This window comes from Ictidomys tridecemlineatus, chromosome 1 (assembly GCF_052094955.1).
Source record: "Ictidomys tridecemlineatus isolate mIctTri1 chromosome 1, mIctTri1.hap1, whole genome shotgun sequence".
NCBI classification, from domain to species: Eukaryota; Metazoa; Chordata; class Mammalia; order Rodentia; family Sciuridae; genus Ictidomys; species Ictidomys tridecemlineatus.
Genome location: NC_135477.1, coordinates 120222328 through 120234918, shown reverse-complemented (window position 1 = coordinate 120234918; position 12591 = coordinate 120222328). Strand labels below are relative to the sequence as shown.

Here is a 12591-nt window from a genome sequence, read left to right as displayed (position 1 = left end):
ACAACAGGATTCAGTTGCATAAATTTTGATACAGCTGCACAGGAATATTATGCAAGGATGAAAAATGATTTGGTGGAAATATGTGTGTGAGTTCCAGGGTTTTATTTTTTCATATATGCTTAGGAGATCTCTGAAAGGATATCAAAGGAACTGGTACAATTAGTTGCCTCCTGGAAGGACAACTGAATATCTACTCTGAACCTAGAGGGGCAGGGTATGACTCAGTTTTAGGTATTCTTTTACAGTTCTTAAATTTTGAATTGTGAATATATTATCTATTAAAATATATATTATGTCTATAAATATATGCACAGAGAAGTTATGTTACAGAACTTGTTCCACATAATTTTATTTCCTTGAAATGCTGTTAAGGGATCCAAGAAAAAAAGTTTCCAAGTTCCTTACTTAGATAATCTCACTGAAGTCAATAAAGACACTTCATTAGCCAAGTTCATCCCATGTTCCTCACAGAACATTTTTTCTCAAGTAATGTCTATTTTCATCTCTTCAGATACTTGTGTCTCATAGAATTCAGTTTGGTAAATGTTATTATTAGTATTTAACAGCAAGGTGAAAGGATTACATTGTTTTCTTAAATGAGAGAAATGTGTTATTGGCCCTGATCCCATTTTGTTTAAAATTGTGTGTGTGTGTGTGTGTGTGTGTGTGTGTGTGTGTGTGTGTGTTCATTCTGAGTACTGGGATAATGGATGATTTTGTTTACTTCTTTTTACTCGACTGTTTTTTAATTTTCTAAAATGAACAAAATTATTTTACAAGAATCATTGCTTAAGCCATTCTTTTTTGTGGTATTGGGTGTTGAACCCAGGTCCTCACACACCCTAGGCAAGCGCTCTAGGCTATACCACTGAACTATGTCCCCTGCCCTAAGGAACATATTTTTAAATGTTTTCTTTTGAAGTTCCCTCTCGCCCTGGCACCTCATGCCCATTGACTTTGTACTGACAAGCAACAGCTCAGGGTTAAGTTCAAGGAGGTGCCTCCTACCTCTCACTGGCCCTCTCTGCCTGCCTTCCTCCAGAACCAACTCTGGCCCTTTGTCAGAGCTCTGAGCTACCAAGAAAAGGACCAATGACCTAGACAGGGCCAGTCAGTCTCCAGACACTTCCTGGCCCTCGAAGACCCTCCCTTCTGCTATTGAAAAAACTTGAACCAGGGTCTCCAATCCTCAAAGAGAGATGAGGCTGCAAAAGTCGACACTAGCCTGCTCCCAGCCCGGCGCATCACAGATTCAGAAACCGAGGCTTTGGTTCCAACTCTGTGACTTCCTAGCTATGTGGCTTTGGGTCAAGTTTCTGAACCTCTGAGTCTCCTCTTTACCATCAATGTCAGTATGACACTTGTCTCACAGAGCTCAGGGACCAAATAAGAGTATGCACGGAAGTGCTGCGTGTCCTATAAAGGGCGAAAACTGATAGAATTTGTTATGTATCTCTGCAGGGAGCACTGGCTGGCTTGCCCTCACCTATCTCAGAGCAGGGCACCTTTTTTCCCAGTTTTATTTTTAAGGCAATAGGGAGAGGAGCAAGGAGGCAAACCACTGGGCATGTGGAAACAGAATGTATTTAAGAATAAGGGGGATTGGTGGTTCAGTGGTAGAGCACTTGCCTAGCATGTGTGAGGCACTGGGTTCAATTCTCAGCACCACATAAAAAAATAAAATAAAGATAGTGTGTCCAACTACAACTAAAATACATATTTAAAGAAAAAAAGGATAATGGGGGAAGCCTCTCAGCTTGGTGCTTACGGCTTTGCATCCTCAGTCGACCTGTGCCCACCAGCACAGTCCATGCCTAGTCACCCCACTCCTCCTTACCCATTTGCCAGCCCGTCCCAGTGGACCACACAGGTTCTCCCACAGTGCTGCCTCTGCCAGACTTCCCTCTCCCGCATCTTCCAAAGCTCTTAGCTTAGGGAACCCCATTCCCAGCACAAGGATGACTCCTCTGGGCTCCATTGTTATCAGATTACCAAGACCCATGCTGTGATAGCAAAACCAGGTTTTGGTAGGCTGGACTTCCTGGGAGTGCTAGCCAAGTCTGTCATCTTGGCCTGCCTGTGTCCTCTGGGACAGACTTAGGGCTTAGGGACAGTAGAGATCATGAGCCCTGGGGCCATGATCTGGGTTGAACCCCAGTCCTTAGGGAAGTGACTTTACTCTTCTGAACCTCAGTTTTCCCATGTACAAATGGGTTTAAATACTTCAGTAAGCTCATGGGGTTATTGTGAAGATTTTATAAGCTCACATAAAGCTCTTAGTACCATCCCAAGTATGAAGGAAGCCGATCTCACTGCAGACTCTAAATGCAGGCAAATTGAGCTAAGCAATGACAGCAGGAGGGGTGACTTCCAGGCTCACCCTCCCCTCCCAGTCCGAGCCCCCGTCGGGAGCCCTTAACTGCTTATGCTTGGTGCTGCCTCCACCGCCACCACACTCATGCGCTTGCCTTGTACCCCACAGCCACCCGGCCCAAGCTGAAGAAGATGAAGAGCCAAACAGCACAGGTGGGCGAGAAGCAGTCGCTGAAGTGTGAGGCAGCAGCCGGGAACCCCCAGCCCTCCTACCGCTGGTTCAAGGATGGCAAGGAGCTCAACCGCAGCCGAGACATCCGCATCAAATATGGCAATGGCAGGTGAGCAACATCAGCCCCACCCTCTGTCCCCTCCTTCTAAGTAGGAGGGGCTGAGCTGGCGGAGCTCAGGGATGTGCCCCAGACCCAGCATGGAGCCAGTCCCAGCCCCTCTCTCTGTTCCCCTTCCTTGCCACCCCCAGCCCCTCTCCTTGCAGTCTGGGTGGGCCCTTCTGGTGATGCTGAGTGGGTGAATTGCACACCGCAGACAAGAATTAAGCAACCAATGTCTCTGGATGGTTGGAGGCAATTTGATTGTCAAGGTCAGCTTTAAATGTAGAAGTCCTTGCTTATCCCAAAAATTTCTCAAAAGACACAGCACAGTGTCCAAAAGCCCCCAAATCTGGTAATTTGGGGTGAAAGGCCCTGCTTCCAGAAAGCCTGTGGGAGGTCACACAAGATGAGTGGCTGGTCTCTAAGCTCAGCTAGCTATCCCTTGTTAGAGAGCTTGGTAAGGAGAAAGGGTTTGAATGGTGTGAGGGGAGTCTGAGCCTCCTGTGATATAAGAATTTTCTTTAATCTTCCATCAGCGCTCCAGGGGATGGACTCAGAAGCTCCCCAAGTATCGGGCTGGGATTTAGTTTCTCATCCTTCTTGGGTTGGTCAGGCAGGGGACTTTGGGCACCAAGGGAGCCAGGATTCCATGAGCAGCCCCCTCGTCTTTCTGCAGGCTAAACGGATTTTCCGTCTGACCTTGCTCTGTCAACCCTCTTAGCTAAGGAGCACCCCAGCCTTCTCTGCCCCCACCTGCAGAGGAGCTTGTAACTACTCCCTTCCTGGCTGTCATTTTTCTCCTCAACCCCCACCACATGCAAATGAAAAGGATTTTAGAGAATGTCTAGCTTCACCCACAACAGAAAGTGATGGAAGGAAAGCCTGGGCTCAGGCCATACCTGATGTAATTGAAGAGAGGTTTGGTTTAGATCAAAGGTTTCTGTCTGACAGAATGTCACTTCCTAAGAAAACTGTGGTGGCTAGGGGAGGGGTGGAGGGTGTTCCCGTGTGTCCCCAGTCTACAGTGTTGTCAAGAAATTCAGGCACCCACTAGCTCACCTGAGATCACCCCACCCTCTGCCCACTGCCAAGAGTGACTCCAAGCTAGAGAGGAGAATGAACAGACGTCTTGAAGCTGGAGCCGGAGCGGGTAGGACCCTGTCTCCCTCCCATCCTCTCTGTCTAGAAAATGGCCTCTCTCCTACTTCACTGAGAGCAGAAGTCAAGAGAGTGCTCATCCTCACCCTCCACATTACTCCCAAGCTCACCCCCCACTGCCCATCCCCAGACCTTCTACCTGACCCCACCCCATGCTGGCCCCAGGCTCCCTTGTGCACATACACACTCGCCCTGGCCCCGCCAGCTGCCTCCTCTCTCTGGTAACTTCAGCCTTTCTGTCCCTGCAAACTCACTACTGTCACTTCTCTTCTGAAGGCTTTCCTGCTGGGGTGCTGTCTCCTCATCCTCCTCCAACTGTTGCCCCATGTCTCTTTTTCCCTCCACCACCGAGAGCAGTCGCCGTCCTGCTGGAGTCTGACTTCTCCATGTGTACCCAGCCTCTCCATGGCTGAGGCCCTTGAGAGACCCCACTGACCTCTGGGCTCCCTAACCCCGGCCTCCAGGCCTCCCGGCAGCCCTGACACAGGCCATCTGCTCCCTTCACCCTGTGGGCTCCCTCTGTTCTTCCTGGGAGTCTGACCACTGAGCTGCCATGATGCTGGCTTTCCTGTATGTTGGGCTTCTCTCCCCCACCTCTCCCTCTGGAGACGGAGGCCCCAAGACTCCATCTCCAGGCTTGATGGCTTTTTCTCAAGAGTTCCAGACCCAGGCCACCAGCTCAGCATTAGACACCCCCTCTGAGTCACCTACAGGTGTTTCAATTCCAAATGCCCCAAGCCAGCCTCGCTAACCTGGCCTCTCCAGCCCAGCCTCTGCTTCCTGTGCTCCCTCTCAGCTGTGCACACCCAGTCTGCCTGCTGCCCATCAGCTGCCCCCTTTGCCATCCCTGCAGGAAGTCCAGATCTCTGGGGGGGGGGCGCCCTCTTCCCTGCCTGTGCATTTCTTTCCTGGCTTCTCTGCCTCCAGCTGCTTTTCGGCCACTCTCCACCCTCCGGGCTGCAGGCCTGCTGTGAAATCACTGCTGTGTGCCATGTGCACACCTTATCCGCTATGTGCCAGGCACCCTGCTAAAGGCTTGAGATACACTGGTGAAAGAAACAACATGGGCCCAGCTTCCAGTGTAGACCCGGGTAAAATCTCCTTCCTTTCTTCATGAAAAAAAATGGGCCTTAAACACCCAGTTTTGGAGGTCCACAGACCCCCGTGAGTGCCTACAGGGGATGATCTTTAACAGGAACACCTGTGATTGCTCATTTGTTACTTCCTGGATCAGGAGAACCTGCAACATGATGGGTACAGCCTTAAGGCTCTTCAGAGCCTTCTGTCTGCATATCACTATCCCCCTGTTTCCTGACCCACTGCTCTCCTGACCCCTGGTCTTTATTTTCATGGCACTGGTCTGTTCCCTATGCTTGTCCCTTCTGTACCTGGCAAAGTTCTCCAAGGTCCAGCTTAAATGTCATGTCTCAGGGACACGTGCCCAAGCCCTCCAACTCTTGTCTCTTCCAATAGTGCCTTAGATATGGCTTCATTGCATTGTGGAGGGATCTGTCACTGCTAATGTGAGAGAGACTCAAAGACTAGCCCCCCTTCACCCATTCTCCCCTGTGGACCTGGTACAGATCTAAGTTCAGTGTTGAATTGATGAAAATCCTGCTGGGCCTCACCTCTTGGGCGTGGGACCCACTGTGGTTAGGCAGGAGGCCTTTGGGTTGCTCACCCTCTGAACCTGATGCTTCCTGGGTAAGCCTCAGTTTCATCTGACAAATGGGTGACCCAGTCCAGCCTGGTGAGGTCTTCCCCTGCGTATAGTAGGCCCCAGACTCTGAAGTGTGCCCCGAGCCCCCACTTGTCAGAGCCTTATCCTTTGTGCTATTCTGAACAATCCTTGAGTCACCTGCCCTGCCTCTAGGATCCCAGAAGTGAGTCGAAAGTGGTGGAAAAGTGCACTGTAATTGGGAACTTCTGATTTCCTATTACCAAGGGCTCCTCAGGAGGATTCTGATATTGCTGCTGCCACCTCTGCACGCTACCCAGCCCCCTACTATACACATCTTACCTAGCATAGGGGCCAGGGACAGGAGGCTTCTTTCTGGAAAGCCCTTCTCTGTCCTCGCAGCCTGCCCTGCAGTAGCCTTCACAGCCCTCCTCGCATATGCTCCACCTGCCCAGGCTGTGCTCTGTCTTGGTGTCTCTGTTGGCCTGCAGAGACCTCCTCCCCATTGGTACTGTCTGTCTCTGTGCCACCACACTGCAGTATCTGACCCAGCCTTCCTGTGCCAGGAAAAAACTGCCCCCTCAAGCCCTGGGCGCAGGGCCCTCCCCTGCAGAACCGCGTGTTCCCTTATTTATGAGGGGCAGGCTAGAACAGGCCCCTTGGGCTGGCAGGGGGGAGGCGCTGAGGAAAATGTGCAGCCGCCCAGATCCCATTCCTGCCAGCAGAGAACCAGCTGGGGAGGGTGGGGATGGGCACCCTTCTCGGGGCAGACCTGGGTCAGCACGGTGATGGGGCACCAGGAACAGATAGCATCCTACTGCTGGGAAAGCCAGAGAGACTGTGAGTCCTTAGGGATGGCAACTGGAGCTCACAGCAAGGACAGAGTATAGTGTGGTCCCAGCAACTGCCAGGCCTGGGAGACCCACCGAGCCCTCCTTCTCATCCCACCCAGAGTCTCTGTGTCTCTGGAGCCCACCTCCCTGAGAGCCATGTGTCCCCAGTAAACCAAGATGCCTGCAGCTGGCAAACCCCGAGAGTTGTTATCACCTCTTTTTCATTCCTCTAAGGGGCAGGGCTCTCCAGGAACCCTTCCTTCAAGTTCCAGCTTTCCCCCCTCAAATGCCCTGAGCCTCACTCAGCCTTGTCCTGCTACATATGATGTCATGCAAGGGAAACTCCCTTGAATGTGAGTGTGAGTGACAAAGAGGGTCTGGCTCTTAGTCCCCTCAGGTGATCCCTGCCCTCCTTGTCCAGTGCCTGGAAGTGAGAGCAGCCTCGTCCCAGGGAAGCTGGGCTCTGTGGTGTCTAATTAGGCTAGAGCAGGGAAGGAGAAGCCTTCTCAGTCAGAGGGGCCTCCGGGGCTCTACTTAATGAAGGGAACAAACTTTAATTGACAGAAGAGGGTTGTGGACAGGCACCAGGCCAAGGAGACAAAGACTTGCTCGAGCCAGGAAGGGTAGGGTATAGTCCAGCAGCTGTCACCACACTAGTGAGGACATCATCACAGCAATAGGCTCTGTTGACAAGACAGCTTTGCAGCACCTTCGTTTGGGAGTCTTGGGGTGAGGACATCTGGGAAGAGGTCTACCTTCAGAAGAAAGCAAGTCCAGGAAAGAGGTCCTCAAAAGCATAGGCCAAGTTAGGGACTGTGGGCCAGTTTGCATCTCTATGGGCAAGCCTCTCTGTTCACCTGCCCTTGCCCTCCTTACCCCAACAGTGTCCTGGCTCTGTTTTGATCCCTGGGGTAGGGCAGTGACAGCTCTACTACACCCTGTCCCGTGAGCCATTATCCCTCCAATCCACTACAAATATTCTGGGAATCTGTGTTTTTTGTTTATTTGTTTGTTTTGTTTTTTAACCAATCACTAAAAAGGAGACGACATCATGTAAAGACATTTCCATGCTACTTCTTACTTGCCCCTGGGGTCCAGGTTGGGACCTGGGCTTTTTTCAGAGCTCTTGCTAGCCCCTGAGAATACTGGGGCAGATGGAAGGATGGGAACTGGGAACAGACACTTGCAGAGCCTAGGCATGCTGGGATAGGTGCAGGGAAGCTCTGAGAAGGGAGGAGAGGTTTGACCAGAACTTCAGAAAGAGGGGACCCAGGGCTAGGTACACTGCAGTCACAGCACTAGGGGCGGGGCATGCAGGGACTAAATGAAGAAGGGGCCTAGCCCCAACTTCAGATGCCCAAGATGCCGCATGTCTCCACTAGCTACAGCACCTCTGCCTTTACCTTGCTGGGTGACCTTGGGCAAGTCAGGAAGCCCTCTAGGATTTAGCTTTCCCATCTATAGGAAGAGACACCCAGTTCAGCCCTGGGATCAAGTCCAAGATCTTTTTGTTGCTTGAAGTACAAGTTCCTGGCACACAAAGGCACTCAGTAAGCATTTGTCAAATGAATTAATAAATGAAACAAAAGCTCCTTGGAGAGGTCACAGAGTGCCCCTTAGTGGCAGGGCTGACTGGAAGGCAGGAGAGAACCACAGGTTTGGACTGGGATCTGGGCACAGTTGTCAACTGATCCTCTCAGAATGGTGGCTCTCCCAGGTATCTGGGTGTCTGAGTCCACTTTCCACTGCTATAACGGAGGGCCACAGACTGGGTAATTTATGAGCAATAGAAGTGTTATTGGCTCACAGTTCTAGAGGAGTCAAAAATTCAGAAGTTACATCTGGTAATGGCCTTCTTGCTTCACCGTAACACGACAGAAGGCGTCACATGGTGAGAGAGGATGAGGGGACTCAACTTGCTTTTATAACAAACCCATTCCCACGAAATCAACGTTAAGCCACTCATGATGGAGCACTTGTGACATTAACCCCCCATTAGGCCCCACCTCCCCACACCATCGCTTTGGGGATTAGTGAGCTTTGGGAACACATTTAAACCATTGCTCTGGGAATGGGTCCTACGTATCCAGCGTGACAAGCAGCCATTTCTAAGGAAGGTTAAAGCTGCTGAGAATGAAGATGTAGCCATGTGACTTCCTAAGGGGCCTGGCTCTCTGCCCCCAGAAAAATGTTACAAAAAAGGCCCAGCCTTGGGAAAATAGACGTGAGAATTCATAGATTTAGAACATGTGTGTAGCCATTAGCCTCAGCCTGGTTTGTCCTGAGGGCCCCAGTCTGCCTCCAGTTCCAGGGCTTCAGCATTCCTTCTGGACCCCAGGAACGGCCAGCCTGAGGGTATCTACTTTCCAGCCAACCTGCAAGGCCACTGTGGGTCTGTGGGGAGAGGTGACTGTCAGACGACTGCTGGGGAGCATCGTCGCCGCCTCCCCCCAGCTCACGCCTCTCCCCCTCTTTTCCCCCTCCCTAACCAGAAAGAACTCACGACTACAGTTCAACAAGGTGAAGGTTGAGGACGCTGGGGAGTATGTTTGCGAGGCTGAGAACATCCTGGGGAAGGACACCGTCCGGGGCCGGCTCTACGTCAACAGCGGTAGGTGGCCCCTTGAGCTTGGGAAGGGTCCCTGAGGACTTTGGCAGGGTGGATCAGTTGCCCCCCAGCCTTCAGGAGGCCCACACATGCTCCATCCTGCACTCGACTCCCCTCCCTTCTGCCACGGCCATATCAAACCCCAGATCTCAGCCGATTCAGAGAAATGCAGTCGAAGCATAAATGTTTAGCTTTGTTATCTGGGGCTGGAAGAGCCGCCAACTCTCATTTTAAATACCCTGAAAACTAAATATTTTGAAATCAAGAGGTGGGGGTGGAGGGAAGAATATTTTTAGAAGGCAATTATGGGAGGCTGGGTTGCCCGGAGCGGGGCTGGGGGAGAGGCAGGCCCCGGGCGCTGCCAGCTGCTTGCCTGTGGATGCTGCTTTGCGGGCACCTGAGTGCAGGAGGTCATCTCCACGGGGCCAGGGCGGGAGGACTGAGGGCTTGGATCCCCTGAGATAGCCTCTTTGGAGATGGCAGATTCTCCCACCAGACATCCTCTCTCCTCCAAGACTACACGGTCAGGACCTCACAGTGCTCCTGAGCTTCTCTCTGCAGTGGCAGATCCAGCTGCAGAGCAGAGGGTGCCTTCCTGCTGGGCTGTCCTTTCCCTTGACTGGAAAGGCACCTTTCTTCTCTACCAATGCTTCCCGTCCTCATGCAGTGCCCTCCACTCTAACCCCAGTGCACCAAATCCCACAAAGAGCCTTCCTGCTCCCAGCACCCCCAGATGGAGCATGCCATTCAGACACCTATTTATTGGGATTTGCTTTCAGTCATGCCCATCACAGAATCTAATCCTGTATTTATTGTCACCTGTTTTCCACCAGACTTCCAATACTCCCAAACCCTTCATTACCTAAAAGAGAACTTGTAACATTCCCCGGTCCGTGGCCCTCAGATGATAACCTAGCCAGGACCCTCTCTGCCCTGTCCTGGTGAGGGACAGCCCTGTTCTCCCAGCCTCTTGGGCTCCTTGCCACTATCCAGTCTGGATATTTCTCATAACTACCCCTTCACTCTAAGCCCACCTCAGGGGCAACCCTGGCACAAGTTTCATCCCTAATCACTTGTATCAGAACAGTGGCCTTTTTAACACACATTCATTCAACCATGTCCCCAGCCTGTGGAGCCACAGGCCGGGGACTCACTTATTTGGCCCATGATCTTCCTCTGCAGTCTCTCCCCTTGCCATCCCATCCTTATTCCTTCTCCCACACCAGCTCTCCCCGGCAGCCTTCCTCCTAAGACCACCCCAACCTACTATAGTGTCCCTCCCAGCTCGAGCCCCAGAGGCCCAGTAGTATCTTTTGAATTCAGATCTTAGATCATTCCTCAGGTCCCATTCTGTTGCTGAACTTTCTCTGTGTGCACTCCAGTGGAGGGTGAGCCTCAGGGACAGGGATGACAAGGACAAAAGAAGTTATGATGATAGCTACTATGTACCAAGCCAGACTGCACATTATTTCATGAACCCTGACTCAGGCCCAGGATGTATTTTATAGGTTATGAGAAGCTCAGAGAGGCTAAACATTTTGCCCAAAGTCAAACAGCTAGTTAATGATAGAGCTGTACAATGTAAAATTCAAGGCAAACTTAGCCATGGAGCTCCATGGGGGGTGAATCTAGCCCCGGGGCCTGGCACAGTGCCTGACTCCTAGTAGGTACCCGGTAAATGTTATATTAAAGAACTTACAACCTGCTTCAAGGCCTTCACTGCCTTCTCCATGTCCCAAGCCAGGCAGGGTAGCAGTAGGGGTATTTGCATCTCCACTTCTCAACCTGCCCCAAGCCTGGGGCAAGAGAGTGTCTAGCACCTGCCACCTGTCATAGTGAGCAGACATCCACAGATCCACCTTGGACTTGAAGTCTCCTTTTTATTAGTCAAGACTTTCTTGGTTAAAACTGACATGAATTCAAGTTAAACCTACCTTAAGGAATTCATTTATTGGCTTGTAAAACTGGGAAGTCCAAGAGGTCAAACTGGCCTCAGAAATGAGAGTCTAAGAACAAAGAGGATGGGTCAGGACACTCTCCCTCTGTGTGTCGGCCTCATTCTTTCCAGTTCTGAAACAGCTTCTCCCACGTTGGGGGAATGGAGTGGGAAGAAGAGGCCGTGGCCACAGACAGCTCCAGGCTTACCTCATCCCAGCCCGCCACCTCGGTCTCTGGTCCACACATAGATCACGAGGATGGACTCTGATTGACCCTGATTAGGTCATGTGCCCACTGGCCCTGCCACTTGTTCAGGCTGGAGGGCGCCGTCTTTGCCAGGCTTGTCTGTGTATGCAGGGGGGCTCCTGAGAGGCAGAGTGCCCGAACCATGGCCCTGCCATACCACATGGAGAAGCGTTCCCTCAAGGGGTGCTCTTCGTGGAGAGAAAAGGTAGGGTTGGCATGCAGAAAGTCACAGCCATGCCTGCTCTGCCACACTGGGCTTGAGACCTGAGATTGGGAGGGTTGGGAGGGCTCTCAATTCCTTCCTGCAACGGGTCATGCTGTGATCCTTTGCAGAACCAGAGAGTGGAGCCTTTGGGCTGGGCCTGGAGGGCAGATCTGGAATCCAGTTGCCCATAGGGTTCCTTGCCTCAGTGCCTGTAGCCTGGCGGGAGGGACGCAGGGCAGGGCAGTGGAGCGTGGAGAGATTTGATCTAGTCCCAGCTCTGTGTCATTCAACCCAGAGCATATTGCCCAACCTCCCTAGTCTTCAGTTTTCCCCTCCTGAGGCTGATCTATAAGCCTCTTCCCCCTAAAATTATGAGATTCCTGGTGATCTTCAGGCTGATGTCCTGTGCACCTAACCCACATGCAGGCGGAGTACACACCTCTTCTGCTGCCCTGTGCAGCCCATGCAGGCAAGAGCCTGCTCTTCATGTGGGGAGCTGAACAGGGCCAATGCAGGTGACCAGAAGACTGGGGACATTTTCACAGCCAGAGATGCCTGGCTCCTTGTTTATCCACAGAACCCAGGAGACCTACAGCAACCACACCCTGAGGAGGGGGCGGAGATCGGGTACAGGCCCTGCCTGCCCCCCTCTGACTCATCCCTAGGTGGGTTGGCTTGGCCCTCCCAGGCCCCAGGGCAGCCAAAGCTACAGGGGCGGGGCATCAGGAGCTGCAGGCTGCGCAAGGGACATCACTCTGGCTCTTGGAGGGCTCCTGCTCCTTTCTGGTGGAGCCTAATACTCCTTCCCCAAACCAGAGCAGGCCCTCGTCATAACTCTGCCAGCTCACAAGAGGTTTCCGACCTTCCCAAGCTGCTGGCAGGAGGAGGAGTTAGCAGAAGTTTGTGGAAATTTCAAAAAATTAATCAGCCACTTCTGAGAAACCAGTGTCCATGTCCCAGGTGAAAGGGATCTCAGAGACATCCTGGGGTAGCCATTCTAGGTCCAGGATATCAGACTTTGCCCCAGAGGACAGGCAGGTTTGAAGTGGGGTATTACAGGACCATGGAAGTCCTGCAGAGACCCAGGCTTGTCCTCTAGCTGGGGACAAAAGGCGAGCTGTGTACTCTCACTTGCACATTCAGCATGCTCTGCTGTGAGCTCTGAGGAGTTCAGTCTTGGCCCCCAGTCAAGTCCTTCACAAGGCAGGAAGCTAAAAGCTGGGCTCAAAAGCATCTGCCTTTTAGAACAGGGCAGGGAGAAGACAGTCCACCGCACCAAA

At 52.0% G+C, this 12591-nt stretch overlaps 1 protein-coding gene across 4 annotated transcripts in view; it reads left to right on the top strand.

Moving 5' to 3' along the window:
• Positions 1-12591, top strand: part of Nrg2 (neuregulin 2) — a 181505-nt gene that overhangs the window by 140878 nt on the left and 28036 nt on the right. For all 4 annotated transcript variants that reach the window (XM_078046260.1, XM_078046248.1, XM_040272232.2 and 1 more), the window contains exons 2-3: positions 2483-2654; positions 8807-8925. In XM_078046260.1, the coding sequence (XP_077902386.1) occupies positions 2483-2654; positions 8807-8925 (291 nt within the window). The remainder of the gene's footprint in view (positions 1-2482; positions 2655-8806; positions 8926-12591) is intronic.